The sequence below is a fragment of the Acanthopagrus latus genome, chromosome 13, assembly GCF_904848185.1.
Source record: "Acanthopagrus latus isolate v.2019 chromosome 13, fAcaLat1.1, whole genome shotgun sequence".
Classification (NCBI taxonomy): domain Eukaryota; kingdom Metazoa; phylum Chordata; class Actinopteri; order Spariformes; family Sparidae; genus Acanthopagrus; species Acanthopagrus latus.
Window position 1 is genome coordinate 21,765,693 of NC_051051.1, and position 19,905 is coordinate 21,785,597.

General features: G+C 42.1%; 1 protein-coding gene and 1 long non-coding RNA gene across 13 annotated transcripts in view; both read left to right on the top strand.

Moving 5' to 3' along the window:
- Positions 1 to 462: 462 nt before the first annotated feature.
- On the top strand, positions 463 to 11,060 carry LOC119031081. The gene is made up of 4 exons (XR_005078521.1): positions 463 to 562; positions 811 to 883; positions 1,403 to 1,542; positions 10,939 to 11,060. It is a non-coding gene; the product is annotated as an uncharacterized LOC119031081 (long non-coding RNA).
- A 1,394-nt stretch (positions 11,061 to 12,454) lies between these two features.
- The window catches only part of ncam1a (neural cell adhesion molecule 1a), a 269,175-nt gene continuing 261,724 nt past the window's right edge, over positions 12,455 to 19,905 (top strand). For 2 of the 12 annotated variants that reach the window (XM_037119229.1, XM_037119230.1), the window contains exon 1: positions 12,456 to 12,841. In XM_037119229.1, coding sequence (XP_036975124.1) covers positions 12,790 to 12,841 — 52 coding nt within the window. In that variant the 5' untranslated portion in view covers positions 12,456 to 12,789. Of the gene's footprint in view, positions 12,842 to 19,905 lie in introns of all 12 variants that reach the window. The other 10 variants (XM_037119232.1, XM_037119233.1, XM_037119236.1 and 7 more) reach the window with 8 other exon arrangements.

The window sequence follows — 19,905 nt, forward strand, 5'->3', positions numbered from 1 at the left end:
GACTGTCAGAGAGCATCCAGAGTGTCCACAGACGAGGAGAAAAGTTTAAAGGCGTGTGGACGGCAATGAAAGACACAGATAAGATGCAGGCTAGCTATTACACCATTGCAGGACCATCATGCTATTTACCAACATGTGTTTATCACTACTGTGCTTGTAAAGCTCATGAATCTAATAAGGTAAATCAGTATAACTACATTCTAAGATCTCCCCTTGTCATTTTATTGTTTTGTTAGTCTACCTGGGTGGTAAATAAGATTTCCCATTTAGGTTAAATGCAGTTCTCAGGGTTCATAAATGTCAATATATGTGTTTTTGTTCTTTCATTTTGTGTGTGACATCCTTCAAATATGAAGAAAAGAAGAGTTAGGGAGTTAGAGAGGAAGTGCGTTGGCACGGGTTATGGTGTTGTTGCAGATTATGCTCACAAGGCGGCAGTATTGAGTAATGTTATTGTTACCGCGCCAAGTGCATCATGGTCTCGCTTCCTGTTTTACGTGCGGGCAATGTGGAGATAGTTAGCGTGGAGAGCAGTGTTGTGGGCGGTCCTGATAAGTAGTAGGTAACTGGACATATTTCTTGTAAAATATCTATGTATAAACATGTCAAAAGCATTAACTGTTGATATTTGAACGAGACGGTTTGTTTTATGCACCACTGGAGTTTGTGTCCTGCTGTTTTGAGCGCACATCCACGGCAACTGAGTTGCTAATGTGCGTGCTAATGTCCCAGTGTGTAAAATCTCGCTATGCTTGTACTTTGTCATTAGAGAAATGCGCTGGTTTACATTTTATTTAACTCTGTTTAAAGGTGTCCGAGTGAGTGTTTTAGCTTGTGAAATCCACGGGAAGGCTCACGTTGGTTTGCAGAAACAAAGGAGAACGTAAGTGTCCTCTAAAAACATGTTGTACCTTTCATGGCAATCTTTTGTGTGCACGGTTATGGTTTTTGATGTAACATGTATTTGACAGGACGTATTTTTTTGTGATCTGTCAGTAGCCATGTACCACTGCCGTATTTTCTGAATTTTTTATATTTTTTATTTCGTCAATTCTGTAGCCATTATTTGGGTACAAAGCTGCCACAAAACTGTGACACTGTTAGAAGTGACCTGGTACAATTTATGTCAACCAAACGAGCCCCAAAAGTAAATGTGTGCTGTGTGGCATCTAATTCCACAGGCTACATTAGAACAGCAGAGGGCGCATTCATACTGCTCAAGAGGATGGACACTCTTTCATTAAACCCGCCCTGCTCCGCCCCTGATTGGTTGGCTTTGTTGATTGATTTCTCTTGACACAAACTATGAACTCACACAGCAGCTCAGGTAATGTCCAGCGGTATTGAGCTGTAGTGACATTCTCACCTCTTCATACCGACCTCTCTCCCAATTATCCTACAGAACAGCTCCGAAGAGTGTCTCTAGGATGGTTATGCAAATAGGCCATCTGTCCACAGGGCGTGCTGCTACCAGGCTGCCCAACCACTCTCCACCACCCCGCCTGTCTGCTTCACCCTATGAGCCCAGAGACACTGCTGAGGGTCAGTGTCGAGGCAACGCCAGCTTTGTACTGACTGTCGTTACTGAAGCAGTCTGATGTGAAGTGGGTACACACAGTTACAAGCTAACATGAAGAAAACACTGTCTCTTCAGTATTTCTGTTGCAGGGACAGAATATAGGCTCTTATGTTGATTTATACAACCAACACCAGAGCAATTTGCATGTCCAGCTCTGAGCGACGACATTGCGAAACACTGCTATCTTACCGCTGGACACGCCGAACTTCACCTCGGTGATGAATGCCCCCCTCTCAGATATCTCCTACCACCGCGTAGAGGAGGCTTGTCTATGAAAATGTCTCCTTTTGTTATGTAACAAAAGGAGCAGAATCTGAACAGCCTGTAGGAGCGCCGTTCTGCCAGTGGGTGGGCTGCAGAGACCATGCAGTAATCGTTTGCTTTCCTCATTCTGGGAGTTGGCAGGCTCAGGGAGGACCAGCTTATATATGTAGAGACCAGAGAAAACGTGTTTTTCATAACATGGGAATTTTAAACCAAATTATACAGGAATGATCCATTCTTTGTACATCAGATTTATCATTAAAGGTCAAATCATCAATTTTGAAAGGTTAATTGTGCTAGATAAAAAAGTGTGAAACGTGCAAAGACATCATAAGAGGTGAAAAATGTTATACATATTTCTTTATTTGTCTAAGGATCACAATAACACTGATGCCCTGTCTTACTAGCCGTAGGCAAAATTGGTTCATTTTTTCATATTCAATTATTTAAATTAAATTGAAATTCTAACAAATCAACCAACTTTAACATACGACATGTAAAAGTAAGTGGACTTCAGTTGCTGTTTCATTAGTCATATGCACTGCAGTCAGAAAGCACGAGGACAGGGACACAGGCGTAGGATTCAGTGACACACATGCTAACACGTGGCTAAATATGGCGTCTGCGAAACAGCGCCAGCACTGACTGCAAAAGCTCTATTGTTTTGTTGTGACAAACTGTGACTAAGTGTGAACCAAAGAACGTGAATGATGTAACCATTTATTTGTGAGTATGATCTCATTCTCCTCCATTATACCTGGAACAGAAACTCAGCTCTCCCACACCTATTCAGCATGTGTGAAAGCGTGTGTGTGTGTGTGTGTGTGTGTGTGTGTGTGTGTGTGTGTGTGTGTGTGTGTGAAGGAGAATGTCGCATCCTGCTAAAATGTCACATTCTGAGAAATTATTTTATAAATAAACATTTGTTAATCAGTCCACTCCTATATATTACTATAATTAGTTTATCATGTGGGGCCATAATCCCACAGATGGAATCTTTGCATCATTGCCTCCGCAGCCGAGCACATCCACCAAATGTCTGACTGAATGCCTCTGAGAACTGGTGCTAAATCACTTAGATGACCTGATTCTGCTGCAGCTTTTCAGGTCCTCTCTTACCTACTGCATGCACCAAACGCACCCTGTGCTGTGACTGATTCATACTGTAGTGTCATTTTGGATTCTGTGGCAGCTTATTTTTCCATTTCAGCACGAAATGCGTTTCAAAATAACAAAAGAAAACCGTTTGTTTTCCACTGCAATATGGCTGTGATGACTGTTAAAGCATTAGCACCAAAAGGCATGTTAACCGCGGATCCAATTATTGAGCATTGTTAAAGTCCCCCTTCAGTCAAAACTGTGTGTTCCCACTTGTTCCCACATTTGAATGTTCGAGCTTAACTGTGTGGATTGATGTATGTGTAGTTTGACACCACAAGGCCGTTGTCACATTCTGACACCTCCAGTGCACACACACACTGAGAATGGACTTCATAGTGAAGAAGGGGGCATGTTGTGTCCAGCAGTTACACCTGTATGTATCTGAAGCATTCAATTAGGATTCACTGTGATAATTACATTTAGTTTCCTGCTAAGAACGAGTCAGAAAACAGATTAGAGAAAATGAAGACCTGTTTCCTTCACAGATCTCAGGACCGGGCTGTTCCTGTAGATCACTGTTGTGGTGTTGGGTTTGGAAGGTGCTCTCCAGGAATTAATGTAGTCAACAAACTTGAAGTTCAAGGTTTATGTTGGGTTTCTGGATGTAATTTCACACTGTGTACAGACATTTGTGTGCCATCAGAATCCTACACACCACACTACACGCTGTTCACAACAGCTCATTTACCTACTCATTTGTTTGTTTTCTTTGGAAAGCTCACACATGGGGACTTACCGTTTTATGGCAGACTCTGTCTCTGCACCGAAGACAAACCTCCACAACAATATTGTTTCTTGTTACTGTAGATTCCGCGGTTGCCTCCAGAGTTGTTTCATTAGTTATTTTAGTTTTGATCACTCATTGCACGTCTTCATGCATTTTTATTGCTTTTCCACTCTACTGACCGTTCAAAGCGCTTTACAAAACTTGTCACATTGACCCATTCACACACACATTCATACACTGATGGCAGAGACTGCCATGCAAGGTGCCAACTGCTCATCAGGAGCAATTTGGGGTTCAGTATCTTGCTCAAGGACACTTCAACATGCAGATGAGGGTCGGGGGTGGGATTTGAACTCCAATCACCAGACGACCTGCTCTACCTCTTGAGCTACAGCCACCCCTTTTTACACATCTTGGCTTTATCTATGAATATTTGCAGGATCCTTTTGGGACGCTGATGTTCCCTGTTACCTTTTGAGTCAGGCCTCATAAAACTATTTGTTGATCCAGTGAAGTTACACCTAGCACATGCTTTTTGCTGGGTGACACAATGACATATCTGTGATAAAATGGTACATCTCCTCAGCAAATGCAGTTTGAGTCTTCAAAACACAATGCACTTAATGAGACATTAAATTAGCCCTGTTTTAGTTGTTGCTGCTTTTAGATGGATACGCAGTGTTTGGCCCATTGTGCTGCTCTGTTGAACACATCCCACACACACATAATAAGGGCCCATTAAAGATTAGAATGGATTTTTTGCCAAGGCTGAAGTCCAAATGAAGCCACCTGCCCCCGGGCTCCCTGCGAGGGTTGGAGTCCTTTGTAGATTCTTGCAGCAGGTATAATTCAGATTGTCTGATCCTATAGTATTCCATTATATATACCAGACTGTAGCTTATATCTTGGTTTGTATATCCTTAATGGGATGAGACTTGAACGAGGACATGCCTTTCAAATACCGGAAGCTGGGAATTATGAATTTGCGGGGCAGTAATTGCGTTGGTGGTCTTACCATCAGCTCCAGGAAATGTCATGAGTTACTGTTAATTACTCGCCTGTAATGTCTTTAATTAAATTTTATCATCTATAGTTCCTTGTTATTAAAACTCTGGGTTATTAAAACACTTGGCCGGTGTTTCATCACACCCAGGAAGCACCTGGGCGTCACCTTGGATGTCTGATTGACAGTCGTTAGGCTAATTGTGTAGGGAGAAGGTGACTCTTGTGAGGAGATAAACAGTGAAACCTGTCCGGCATATAATGTGTATTTTTCACAGGACCTTATTCAAAGTGATTTTGAAAAACAATCTTGCTGTGTGATGGCCAGAACTGAAAATGGAAGGCTGGTGAACACGTAAGTGTCGGAGGCTTGGCAGTGATTCAGTAACGTAATGCTTTAAAATAACTACTGATAATGAATGGTAATTGGTTAATTTAAGACTTAAGGTTTGAATAACTATGAATGAGCCATTTGATAATAATGTTTATGATAAAGTTTGTCCCTGCTACGCTTATTTGACTGTTAAATCTGTAGACCGGGGAAGATGTGTAATTAACAGCTTGTCAGCACCGTTAAATTACCTCTTCTATCTGCTTTGCATGCATATGCGTTCATTCATGAAGTTATCTTTTTGTGTGTATGTAACATTCATCTGTGCATCTAAACACACAAGCTTTTCTTATTCCTCGGATATCAACACTTGTCAACAGTGTTGCACTACTTGAGATTTTTTGAAAAGCCTGATCTGGTCATGTTTACTGGGTATTGTCTCCATCTCAGACAAAGAGGACTCTGGATTTGATTTCAAAATCAGTCGAGACGACTGCAGCAGTGACATCACTGAATTGTTTGATACATTCTGTACTTGGTGATGGTTTCTTTAGGATGACAGCAGTCACCCAGGAGACCAAACGGAGTGTTGAATAAAGATGGCAGGGTTGATTTCAGCTCCATCTCGTTTGCCCACAGAAAACAAAGTGCACATAAAATTCACATCTGCAATGCTATGAGATTATTTTATCAAGCCAGTTCACATGGTGTGCTTACATATAGACGCATATACCATATATGGTAATAAAAGAGGTGAATGAAGAGGAATTTTCATTTGTCTTCTGTGGGTGTTTTTATGTGTTTGCAGATCTTTCAGACCAATGTTATGCGAGCCTGCGGTTTGCATTTTCCGCATTTCTTTGTAAGCATGCCATGCACTGTGGGACAACCCCTCAGGGTCTCGGTCTCGTCTCAGTCTGGATGCTCTCTTGTCCCGGTTATGACTGGGTCTTCGTTTAGGTGGACTTGATTGCGACCCTGCTCATCAGCGCTCGGTACAAACAAGCTTTTGTTTCTTGTTTGGCAAAAGTGTTCAGTTGTATTTCAAGTTCAAGTCATTAAAAGCTCATCCGGCCCAAAACATTAAGTACACTTGATTCTGAATCAAGTTCCCCTTCAATATGCATCTGATTTGATTTCATGCTCATTTGTTCAGGAATATTCTCTCAACAAAGAAACACAATCAAGTAGACTTTTTTATTATCTTTGTTGGATGGGACAACTGTGCCTTCAGCTTGACAACCTCAAATCTGAAATGATATTGTTCAACTTTTCAAACTTTAAAAGAGTTGCAGGAAGTGTTGTTGGCACCCCTCTGGGTAATCAATCCTCGCTGCCAGAAATCTTGCTGTTTTATTTATTTTTTTTAAATTGTGACCTCACTGTTGAACTACATGTCAGGACATCACCGTTTTCTTCAGCTCAGAGTTACGGCCAAAAAGAATCAGACTATTTCATATCCTTTGGTGACCTGAACTTTCTTTTTTCTCCTCTGGCTAGACTTGTGGAACTTTCTCCCCTGCTGACATTAGTCAAAGGTCACTCTCCCTCCTCTCCTTATTTTTTGCTAACATGCCACAACAATCTTGGCCTCACTGCCCCGGCTTCCTGTTAAGCAGAGATTCTAGTTCTATAGTGATTGTAGGGAAGATTATAGTTATCACCGTTAAAGCACACTTTGGTTCTTCTTTGACAATGGACAATCACTTGCTCGCCAGTTCAGACCCTTAGATACTTTCCAACCTTTAGTGTGCCATTCCTTCCTCTTCGGGATCTGAGTTTAGAAGAAAAGGCGCTTTCATAATCTGGACTTTTACATATTAAATTTAGTTGGTTTCGCTGCGTTGCAGAGCCACTTGCATAATCTGTCAATTTAATGACATGGTATCAAGAGTTTGACAAAGACATATGATGGGCAAGGGCTTTGATTCTGCTTTGAGAAAGACTCTGGCTCAGGTATATTGTCTCATTACATCCAAGTCTGTATGTTTTAATATATACAGCTACTTCCTGTTGTCTTCGCTGATGTTCACAGCTTTAATGCAGATCATGATATGAAAACTCTGCAGCTGTATTTAGTCTCCTTTGAGGGATTGTTAAAGCAGAGATAAACTGTGCACTTTTTAGTTCAAGGAGACTTCGGCATCACAATGCAGATGATGTCCTATTTTTAGAGGAAGTGCGCTAATTAGGCTGTGGATTTAAGCCTTTTTTTTCTTTTTTCAAGCCCATGGTGAGAGTGATTTCTTCGAGACTTCGGCTCAGTTTCATAACCCAGCTTGAAATGGATCGGCATTTATCAGCTTTTCAGTACCTCGTAACCACAAAAAAAAAGTAAAAGAAAAAGTCGGTCTGGTTTTATTTTTGCCAGGCGATGCATTGCGTGCATTTATTTTTTGTGTGGTTTGAGCTGTTGCAGTTTAATGTTGAAGTTATTGTGGTAATATATGTGATTCTGCCCCTTCCAAGGACTCGCGAACACCCAATTCTGAAAAAAAGTGTTCTTGCTTGTTTTATTTACAGGGATGTTTTGACCTTCATTATGCAGAACACTGTATGTGCAGAGTTTTGAGGAGGCTGCTGAAGAGGAAAGTTTTTTGCTGCGCTCAATGTAAATCTGAATTTTAAGTGCATTTTGTGTCAAGCAAGTTGTAGTCCAGTGTGCAACTTATACCAGTGTCATTAAGTCTCCAGGGCACTTTGATTGAAATTCTTCTTTCCAGTAAAGTAGGGACATCTTATTTTTGATTAAAATGTAGAAACTAAAATTTGCATATTGAACAACTTGATGTAATTTTTATAAAATCAATTAGAGCTTTTTGTTGGGGGAAAACAATCAAACATACAGCAGCTTCAGTGTTTTTGCATTTGTCTTAAAGCATGCCTTGAATGGATTTTTAAACTGTTCCCTTTATTTTCTTGATTTCTTGCTTTCCTCAACGACATGACCCCCATCTCCCACAACAGCAGGCAGCGAAAACACTCTGATAATCCCACTGTAGTCTATCAGACAAGAACCATACAGAAGACAGACACAAGACAGAACTAGCATCTAGTTGGAGAACAGAGTGGGAGTGTTCGCTTATAGGCCCACAACCTTTGTCTATTTAAAAAAAAAACAGATCTGAAGGGGGAGTGAATATTGATAAGGAGAGACTAGAAACACATTTTATTTAATCAGTCAACTAAACCAGTCCAGACGCCAGAACAAAATGTTAGCAGTTCACATTTCTGCAAACTGTCATAGCCTATGTGTTATGTTGACTTTCCTACACAAGGAGTCATATCAGGTTCACATTAAATATTTAGTACTTGACTTTTGTATCAAACAATTGAAAGGGTGGGACTGCAGTCACAGCTGTAACTGTCTTGATTTGCCCAGGCAATGGGCTGCCAGGCTGCAGTTGAGTCTGCATTTCAGCATTTTTAAGTAGAGGTGGACGGATCGATCCAAATATCGATAATATTGATACCAGAAGTGAGTACTGGTATCGGATCGATACTAGCGTGAAGAGACCGATATTTTTGTTGTAGCTTCTCCTCTATAAATTTGGCAAATCACTTTTTTTATTTCTTCACAATATTTGTGTGATTGCAGCGTCTCTCTCAGTCCTTATGCGCAGTGCTCCTGTCCACCTCTCTCACTACGGTCACTCAGGTTCACTCTGAAATATCAATATGGCAGAATATAATAACCCTTTTGTGTTTCTGTTGAAGAAATGTTAGTATTCCTATTTAGGCTACATGCAGATAGGTTATAGATTTTAATCATGTTGAATATTTTCTTACTTGGCTAAAATCTTTGTCCTGTGTTTTATTATTGTCATAATCATGATCAGCTAATTAAAGGCAAAAGTAATTTTCAAGAATTTTCAGTATCGGTATCGGCAATACTGGCCCTGTAATCACTTGGCAGCAAAAACTGGACCTGTTTTGATGGGATGTCGGGACATCAGTGTGATTGTGACACTGCTGTGCTGTCTCTTAGCACTGAACTGTTAGCTTAGCTTCGGAGAGGGTAAAATTAAACCAGTGTGTGCAGTTTGCAGCAGTGTACTGTGCTGCATTAGCTACATTGGCTACATTAGCTTTCTCAGAACAGCAGCTATACCACTGCTGAACACCAAAAAAAATAGAAGAATCAAAGGAAAAACACGCACAATGTTTTATATTTGATGATTCCTAATTCCCCTTCTGCAAATGACAAAATAGGAGGTTTATTTCAGTTTTTTTAAATTTCTGAAATCTGATTCAGCATGTTACTTTTTGTATACCACTGAGAACAAGTCAGAAACAACCTCTATATTTGAACTCTATATTATCCTGCATACATTACTGGTGATCTAACCCTAACCCTCTCCAGCCACATCCCTGCTCCTCAAAACTTCAATTCACCTGGTTATTACCTACCTGTCTACCAGATGCCCTCTGGCTTTCCCTTTAACTCCCATTTGACCTCCGATCAGCAGTCTCCCCACCAGCATCTCATTCCCTCGTCCGCCCTGCAGCACATGTACCACCCCCTTCTCCCCTGTCACTTGTCGGATCATTCAAGTTTCTCCGTTGCTTTGGAGCCACCTGTACCTTCACCTGGTACCTGTCTGTCTGCAAGGCTATTTGCATCTTCAGCTGGTCATTAAATCAAAGAACTGTCCCAATCGGCCTTGACTACCTGCGCTCGAGTCCTTCTCCTGCTGCCTCACCCCAGCCTGTCTGATCATATTTGATTATTTGGATGATCATGTAGACATCCCTGTTACAAAATACATTAATAGAATTTAAATCGCACCCCCTAACTATCAGTAATCATTCAAAATTCACTACAATCTTCCGATGAGCGTGGATCTTGATTTACGAACAATAGCTCTGTACCTAGCAGCTCAGATAATCAGTTAACGAGGTACAGATGGTGAGGCGGGCAGCAGCAGGGAGGGCTGATGAGGGAATGAGCCACAGGTGTGCGGGTCACAGGGAACACACTGAGGGCACCTGGTGGGCAGGTTGATGGATGTCTGCCACCGAGGGCCGACACGCAGATGCCTGAGATTTTTGGATGGCATGAAGCTCATATGGAAACTTGAGTCTAGGTTGAAACTAGTCGGTCAGAGCAACAACCTGGTCAGAGGATTCAGTGAACCAAATGGAGGGCAGCAGACAGCGATTAATCCATGGAGAAACTTAATCCTTTCTTCCTTTTTTTTTGAACCCTCATGCAAGTTAATGCTTGATAGATCTGTGTTATGGTGCGTTCCATTGCCGGTTGGAAGTTGGAATTTCTGGCTTCCAATCTTCAATCTAACCTGGATGCTTGCTGCAAACGGGAGATCTTCTCAAAGACTTCTGTTTTTTTTTTCTAATTGTATGTACTGCATGTTTGACAAACAAACACTATATGATGTAAAAACTGATGAAAACGTATGGGGTTACTGTTTGGTACTGCTAGGATGTCATCTGTGTTTATGTTGCAAACTCTGTCAGTGTTTCTGACTTGGATGACTGTTCCACTCCACTTTTCCATGTTGGAGGTCATTTCCCCCTGAGTACAATGTAACACACCATTAGTCTAACAGAGTGGCTTCCTTACATAATGAGATAACTAATGCTACACTTCCTAGTTTGCTGTTTTGACAGTTGCCACTGAATTTTGCCTGGGTCGTCATTCCCGAAATCGAAGCAGGCGGCCTGTTTCCAGTGAAAAAGGCTATAGTGGAGCGGTTATAGCTAAAGAGCTGCATATTTCCCTCAAGAGTTGATGGAGACTGTAAATGTGCAATAAGTCCAGGAGGCACTTTTGCGAAACTGATTTTCTGCAGTCTTTATTAACTTCAACCTAACTTATGTTAATAACCGCAACTTCCTGTATTCTGCTTGTAGGAGTGATCCCCTGTGGCCCTGCAACCATGGCAACTCATTCTACAGATACCAACTAAAAGAAGTACATGGATTCCACATTCATCAGGACACAAACACATAATAAATGACACTGTTACAAATTATTGGCTGCTGATAATGGTGCTTTAAATTAAGCGGTTACTTCCATAGTTACTGATAAACACCACACAACTATCTAAAATAACCAGTATGAAAGTCATATAACACTCTGTTCAGCAGCCTACCGAATCAAAACGGCTGTTAGCATTGTTGTTGTTTTAGCAAATTTCCTGTCTGTTTTGCACTGAACAGTCCCCTCCCTCCTCTCTGCTGTATGTCACCACATTAAGGCGTGGCGGTAATCTCCAGACACAGCAGCAAACTTTCAGCAAGCGTTCTCTACACGTTCATGAGCAGACAGGACCGCCTCTTTATGGAGTTCTCTGTCCTGATTGGATAGATTGGCCAGGGATACCATATTACTGCATGAGCAGGGGGGAGGAGAGACATGGGTTACCAACCAAACACTAACCTCTGGATATAGAGCCATTTAACATTTATTTAGATTTTTAAAAAATAGTTACAGCACCTTTAAAGGTGCACTTTGTAGTTTTGTGGAATTTTTTTTTAATCGGAAGACAAAGATCTTATTTGTTTTTTTGGTTTATGCCCGAACAAACTAAATAAACAGCCTCTCTTTAGTTTCCCGACATAATAAACTGAACAAACATACTGACCTTAAAAAGACAACACAATTTCACACTGTTTTACTTTCAAAACCCTGAAGCATGCCTTTATATGTGGCGGACCCTGCCAGCTAGCGGAAAAAGCTACTGCTAATGTGATTGTCCAAAAATGTTCTTTTTAGTAAAGTGTGTACACAAACAATGTTCTCAGCGCTCGTGTTCATGTGTAGAGACCCTGGTGATAACACGAGCAAAGTTTCATGTTGTGTCGAGACTTCTTAGTGTTTTAAAAATAGCGATTTTAATGCTATCGTAAACGTGCCTGTAGCACTCCCACTGGAAATGAGTGACCAGAAAACTAAAATACGTTAAATCTTAGAAGTGCCTCTTCATCATAATTATGCGTTTACACAAAGGTTTGACAGGTGCATTCACACAAAAAAAAGCCTAGGTTGCATTTTGGTGAGAGTTTCACTTTAAAATTTGCATCCTCAGTAAATGAATGAATGCTGAATCAATATCAGAAATAACACCATATAAAAAGAATTTAAAAAAAATAATAATTTGGGGAATACTTATCTATCATCATATTTATTATAATAATCTCTCCGAATCAAAGTGTAAATAAGTCGCCGGTTTAAAATAAGTGCCTTGCTCGGTGTGTTCCTCAGCCTGTTTCTAAGCTCAGTAATCCGAGTTTGAGCCTCTGGCGACCATCTGCCGTCTCCTCCAGCGGCTCCGCTGCGCGCACTACTTTGTTACTGCATTCACCTCAGCCCGCCCCCTCGGAGTGTGTGTGTGTCTGTGTTATGTGTGTCTCTGCGTGTGTGTGTGTGTGTGTGTGTGTGCGCGGGTATAGCCTACCGGGCGGAGTAATTCGCGTTTGCTATCTTTTGAGTGCATGCGTGTGTGTGCGCGGGTGCGTGCTACGGCTGCTGCTGCTTGTCACTCATTGTGCCGCGAACACGGGTAGCGACAAGGACCAAAATTCCGTCCGGTAGCAGTTGTTGTCCTCCTCCTGGTTAAAAAAAAAAAAAAAAAAAGAAGAGGAAGAAGAAAAAGAAAAGACAGAGGCTGATAGTCAGATTGTTGGCCCCTCTCAGTAGAGACACCTCGCTTGTGTAAAGTGCGTCTGCTTCTTCGAGGAGAATATCTGTGACACATTACAATGCTCCAAATAAGGGACCTCATCTGGGGATTGCTATTCATTGGCTGTGCAGGTAAGAAGCTGGAGTTGATTTATTATTCGTACGAGGTTGTGTGGAGATTAATTCCGAGGGTGTGTGGCTTAAAAAAAAAAAAAAAAGTCAGCAGATAGGAAGGCCGAGCTGCGCTGACTGTGGAGCAGCATCCTCCGGGTCCCGCTGGCGGCATCCTTGTCACCGACTCCGGACAGGGGCGTCAGGTTGGAAGCGGGTGGCCCATTGGAAAGAAAAAGAAAAAAAAAATGCACCACGATCGAGCCAAAAGTTTTCTACACTGAGTGAGAGTTTTTACGGAGGATTCAAGCTTGGAATAGAAACCCGGGCGCCTGTAAAAGCAGTTCTCGAGCTGTTTCTATTCCGAGTTTTGGTTTGAGGAGCCGCTCGCCTCGGTGCATTTTTGAATCTCTCCGCGCAACACGGAGGAGTATGCCAGCTCCGGGTCCGGTTGGCTCAGCCTGCTGTCCCCCCCCCCGACTCACCCCCGAGTTAAAACCTTTACTGTACTGTTTGTGTCATTTCGAGGAAAAGTCACCACACGTGCTTGTGTTTGATGTGAGCTGAGCCAGTGAGTTCATCAGTGCGGGGAAAGGTTGGTGGATGCTGGCGGAGATTACGGCTGGCGGCGGTGATGCAGGGACGCTTTTTTTTTTTTCTCCCTCCTGGTCGCTCTAATGCCCGCAGAGATTGTGCACCGGCTCTCTGTGTCTGCACGCAGGGCAACAGTTTCCTTTTTCCCCCCCAAATGCCAAATAACCTCAATTAAGCGGCATATGTTCGTGTGCACAGGTCCAGCTCGGCTCCCTCACTTGTGCAGGGTCAGCTGTGACGCACCGAGGATGGAGAGCGAGGAGCGTCGCTCGCTCTGGTCGAGGATGCTTTGTTTCGGTCCGATAAAGAACAGGTTTCAGGACGTTTCCATCGGGGAGAATTGCGGATTCGGTGTGCCAAAACCGCGCGGTTGAAACTCTTTGCGTCGGGTGGATTAGACGCGTCCGACGTTTCGACTCTGGCCATCATCGGATTTGGCACGCAAACAGTATTCTGCGCGGATGTGTCAATGTGGGATTTTAGAGTTTAACACCGGGCTGATCCTGTAGGTTAACCGCCTTTGACCTTATTTATTTGGCATAAACTCTGTTTCTTTTGCCCCCCGATCGTCCCACAAGGGGACCGGAGTTTCCAGCTGAACAGCGCGGCGCGTTTTAGGCGCAAAATGATGTTGACAGATTTGATCGTAGTTTTCTAATTTGGTTGGTTGGTTGGGGGAAATTCGTCTTCCATTGAGGGGCGAGTGAATAGTCATTCAATGTATACAATGGGATCCAATCCCAGAGCTCCCATGGTTATATAGGGCGGGAGGGGGACCCTTTCCCCCCTAAAACCCCCACCTCCTCTGCTCCTCACATCCCCCTCCCCTCCCTGCATCTGCCCCCTTCCTTCTATAGACTGCAACTGTGTACCAAGTGGGGTTTAAGGACCCCCAGGGGTCCTTGGTAAGGGGAAGAATAGTTTGATTTAGTAATAATTCAATTCAGTAGACATGATCCCATTTAGAAGGTACAGGGATGATAACTGTAACCTCTGTTTGATTTCACCATCCCTCCTCTGTATTCTACACTTCTGCAGTTGTCGTGTTTATACAGTCGCTCTCTGTTTTTGCCTTCAGTGTAACTTTTATCGGACAGAAACAGCCCATACACAGACTGATACTGATGTTTGAGATATAAAAACATGCGAAAATAGTAATTATTTGAATGTATTGTATTCAGCATTTTAACTTAAGGTCCCTTACATTTTGTTATCAAGAGGCTGTGACAAAGCTATTGATGAAACCTGAAATTTAAAAGTGGAACGTGAACATGTCAGTACCCTCTGGTGGACGAACTATTAAATATATCTGTGACGACCTAAAACTGGCCAATATTCCTAGCCCGACCTATCGATCAGTCAGGATCAAATTATGTTATGTGGGGCTAATGCGTGTCAACCTGCACATATCTGACTTCACAGTATTTGCAAAAAACACAAGGCTCAAGTCATTTTGTCTCAAGCATCTCCCAACTGTTTTTTTTTTTCCTTTCTTGGGCAAGTCAAGTCACTTGTTCCTCCTGAAGATACTGCAGTGTTCCCTGCAGTGTCCAGTCTTTATAGAGGGAAAAGACAATGTATTAGTTCACATCTGATAGGGCGGCATGATGTGGTCTAAAAGGGCTATCGCGATTTATTTCTGACAGTGCGATTGGGATATAATTCATGTTTATTATGTATGATTCAGTTTTACGTCATAGTTTTCATTGTCATTAAAAAACAATTTAAATCATGATGATGTGGCATTTCTCCTGGTCTCTGCCAAACTTTGTAGGCCAGAGCTGCAACAGATCTCCACAGAACTCCAACATGTCAGTTAACACATTTGTGATTTGGATATTGCACTTACTCATACCGCGATTTCAATTATTTTTTTGCGATTATTTGTGAAGCCCTACTGTCTGATAATAACATCCCATATTTCATCTTCTCAAGAAGTCAGAGAGTGTTTTTTTTTTTTTTTTTTAAAAAAACTTGTTTTGCAATAACTGATAGTCATTGAAATAAATGTCATCAAACAAAAAGTAAAGTTTATTTATTTCAGACTTTCTCCCGAAGAAAACAACCCCCAATTCACATCACTTGTAAACAGTGAAACACTGACAGCCAGACAAAAATAATGAAACACAAGAAACAATAGTCCTCATGCCTCAAAGTCCAAGTTGGGTCTAGAAGCTGCTGTCAGCGTTATTTTCTTGATAAAACAAGTGACAGACAAGGTTAGCAAACAGAGAGGAAGCTGGCAGAAACCCAGACTACGCTTCCAGCAGCTTTGAGTATTTCCTATCTAGTCATCTTGCAAGTCCTTGAAACGGCGTCTCGAGTCGACCCGAGTCGCCGTTTACTTGACCTCCCCATCTCTTGTTTTTTAACCTCCGATACACAGCCGAGCTGGTTGCACTCTTTTACACACTCATGAGCAGGCTTTTCTGGTTTCCGCTGATTACCTTTTGATGTTTTTATTTATTTATTTTTTCAAATCAACAGTATTTCTTGCCACCGAACACCCAAACACTGTCAACCTGTCACTGTTAGTTGTGTAGGGGGGCGGCGTGGTACCAGGAACAGTCGGGGATATGTTCCTCTTTTTCTATATGATTCATGATCCTGCCCAAGTATTCTGACGCCCCCGCAACTCTCTGCACCTGATATGGGAGGGAGAGCGAAAGGAGCCAAGGAGGAGATAATTAGACGACTGTTCTTTAGCTCTGCCCTGTTGCACAAAGGGGACGAAATTCAAAGAAATTGATCATATTATTTGAAAAGCCCGGGGTATTAAGAGGGTAATGATAGCATCACACAGTATGAAGGCTGAGCAATTTAATTACATTTATTGATTTCCAGTTCCTGTTCCAGTTCAGTGATAATTAAATTTTGAGGCTCGCAACAAACATTAGGATGGAGAGCCTCACCGCCGTCAGAAAGGAAAGACTGAATAATCGCCGGATTAAATTGAAAATGATTTCAGAGGTGGACACAGACGGTGTCCCTTCTTGTCTCAGCCTGTCTGCAGCCAGATGGATTGAGTCTGGTGTGTTCAGACGTGGTGTTATTGGAGTGACCTACTATAACCGCACTCCTGATTCTGTATCCGGGAAGAGCGATGGATGCTAATCAACTATTTGTACCACTTCCTGAGTGAAAATGAGAGCCCCTCGTATTACTGCTGTATGAAATGATCATTGTAAGGTTTGCAGAAAAGCGATAGCTGATGACTGCTAATGCCTCTATATGATTGTGACCATGTGACTGTAGGCTTTGGGCCTGCTGCCTAGCCTATTAATACACCCGCTGATCTACTAGAGGGGGTGAGGCTGGCGATTTTGGCTGACCTTGGCGCGAAAAAAAGCACACGCGTTTTGTGAAGGTGCACTACCAGCAGAGGGCAATAATGACGGGAACAACTGACAAATAGTTTGGAACGAGCCGGAAAGCCAGCACTGGGAGGAGGTCGAGGACGGTTGGGCAGTTTCACCGAGGCAGCCAGGGCTCCGGTCCCGTGGTGATTGTTGTATTTTAAAATGAAATCGCAATCGTCTCCAAAACCTAGCCAAGTAGTTTTAGTGCCAAATTTTTTGAAAATGCAGCTGTAGCATGTTTGTTGCTGATAGATTGACCACGAAAGAGACTGCATTGTTTACACAGATAGGCGAGACCGACAATTTCGACTGGCGGCTCGGTTGCGCGGTTTGGCCTGATAGCGAGTTGTGGCTCGAGTTAGTGAGTCACTTATGCTAGGCCTTGAGACGTGGAGACAGGTTGTTGTGTCCCGTTTGATGTATTTTGCCGTCAGCTGTGATCAGACACTAGCACCATTCGGGGGGAAAAAAATCGAGCCGCCTCATTCATTTCAGTGAAACTGCACTAGCAAAGCGGAGGTCATGCTAGAAAGTGATCTGCAATTCATTTTTTTGACCCTTACTTGCTTTTTGCTTCAGTGCCATTCAATCGAATACGTGCAAGAAGGCAAATTTTTTGACAAAAGTCTTGGGTGATGATGAGCTCAGTTGGTAGAGCAGGCATCCCATGTGCAGTGGCCTTGTCTTCACTGCAGCTGTCCCGGGTTGGAGTCCCGGCCTGGGCCCTTTGCTGTGTGTCTGGTAAATTCATTGTTACTCATTCAGTGGCAGATGGGAGATTAAGTTACTGTCGTTGAGTTATAAAATACTTTGACACCCTTGCATTCATTACCCTAAATTTACTTTTACTGATGTATTTTTTTTCATTTCGCCACTTAAATACAGCCAACACCATTTTGTGTTTTTTTTTTTTTTTAAATGCTGCTTTTTGCTGAATTCCCAGTTGGTGCTGTGCACCTGCCTCTCCATTTATACATATTCATAAAGTGGATCTACTGACCTCAAGAACAAAGCAGATCCATGTGCTTTAGAATGTCGAGACAAAGTGAACTGTGAAGTTCATTTAATTAACTTCTGGATCTACAACAGCGTTTTCGTGTGTCAAGCGTAGGGGCTGCTCCTAAAAAAAGGAGAAAAAGTTCGACTTAACATTTTGAGGGAGAGAAAAAAAGTACACAATTCCTAAATGACTAACATATGGGACTTTAACTGCTGTGGTGAGTTCAAAGCCACTATGAAAATAATACAGGCTATTTTTGACTTAAGGGGAACTGGAAAAAGCAGCCAAACAAGGGAAAATTATAAGGCGTTTTTTAGTCTGCTCTCGGAATAAAACTAGATTCAGGATCTTCAGAACTTCTTTTGCTCTGCAGTTTCAAACGAGACCCACGGTGCATTCAATGTGACATGTACGCATTTTGCACCAATTTATCACAGCTTATGTTGATCAAACTCTCATCAGCACAGGAGCCGCTCGGATTACAGCTGTACCCCCCTTTGGATTCAGCTCCGCGCTGCACACTGCTGCTACTGTACAGTTCTCAAATCAAAAGTCAGCATCAGAAAATGACTTTTCATTGACTCCCATGATTGCGAGTGTAGTCGATTTGCCAGATGTGAGCTTACATAAGCCTCGCTGTTATTGTGCATTCATTTCTCTCTGTGTCCATTTACAGTTGCTACTCATTCTTCTCCCTGTCATTTTAGTCTTTGTTATGTCTAAAACAACAAATAACTTTACAAGTTCAAAATTATGTGTTCTCTCTGGGAGCCAAACTAAACACGCTCCACATCTTTGCATTGGACACACAGATGAAACCAATTGAATTGAAGTAGATGAATTGTTAAAGGTGTAGTTCTGAAAATTTTGGACCACGCTTGAAGGAAATATGAGGGTATTTTGGTCACATCGGTAATACATGTACACTGCCTCTGAAAGGAAGAAAAAACAAAGTATGAATTATGAAAATGAGAACTCCCACAGAGAGAGTAGAAATAACTGAACGATAACAACAGTTAGCATTCCGCAGCCTTAAAGCTCATTCCCTTTGTTTGAATGACACCAAATCACACAGTTTGGTCATGATGTTTTATATGGTTTTAAAGTTATAATCCAAAAGGAGGTTGTAGTTTTACACTGCAGTTATAACAAATGATCAGAGAAACACAGACAGTAACAATTACAGACTCATCGTGTCAGCAGTGGCTGTTTGCAGATCTGTGGATATAACATCATGCATTGATTGAACAGTTGTTAAACTTGAGAACGAAACACAGTGTAAGGGAGAGGATTTTGATTAATCATCCTTAAATTCATGTCATTTCACAGCGCCTCTTCATTCTGCATGAAAAAAGTACAGATCTCTCCGACAGATAAGTTCAGAATGACTCGGCTGGCCGTTACATTTCTTCTCTGCTGACTGTTAGATGAGGATGGGCCGTCTTTGCATATTAATCAGCGCATGAATAGGGACCATGAGTGATTTGCATTGTGTGAGCAATGAAGGCGTCCTGTAGAGAATTGAATGTTGGGGGGGGAAAAAAAGGAAAAAAAAAAACTGAAAAAAGGAGATGGGTTTGTTATGCAGAATCGGGCCCCCCTCTCCCAAACCCTCCAACTCTTGAATGAGCTTCTTTTCTTTATCGACACATCATTACTTTGCAAAACTCAATACAGTATAAACAGTGTGTACCTTGCGGCACAGTAGGTAAACCAACACAGTCTTTGATGGTTTGCATTATGCCTATGGCCGCTGAACGTCAAAGTCAGTAGTAGTAGAACTGTAAACTGTGTCATTTTATTATTATTTGTTTGGACGAACTGCAAAACCTTTTCCACAAGGCATGCAGTGTTGCATATGACAAAACAAGTTGAGCTCCCGGCCTGTTTTAGTCCACAAAGTATTACAAATAATTACAAACGTATCTATTTCATGCTGTGCTTGCAAGCTAGCGGTATTCACCCGACATCTGTGAAGCTAGTTGCTAATGACCTGTCTGAAAATAATCCAAATAATGCTTCATATCACAATATAGCGCATTTTCTACTTTTTTATTAATTATTTAATCAACAAATACAAGGCACCATCAAAAGAGGGGTATTTATGTCGCATGGAATAGTCTAGGACCACA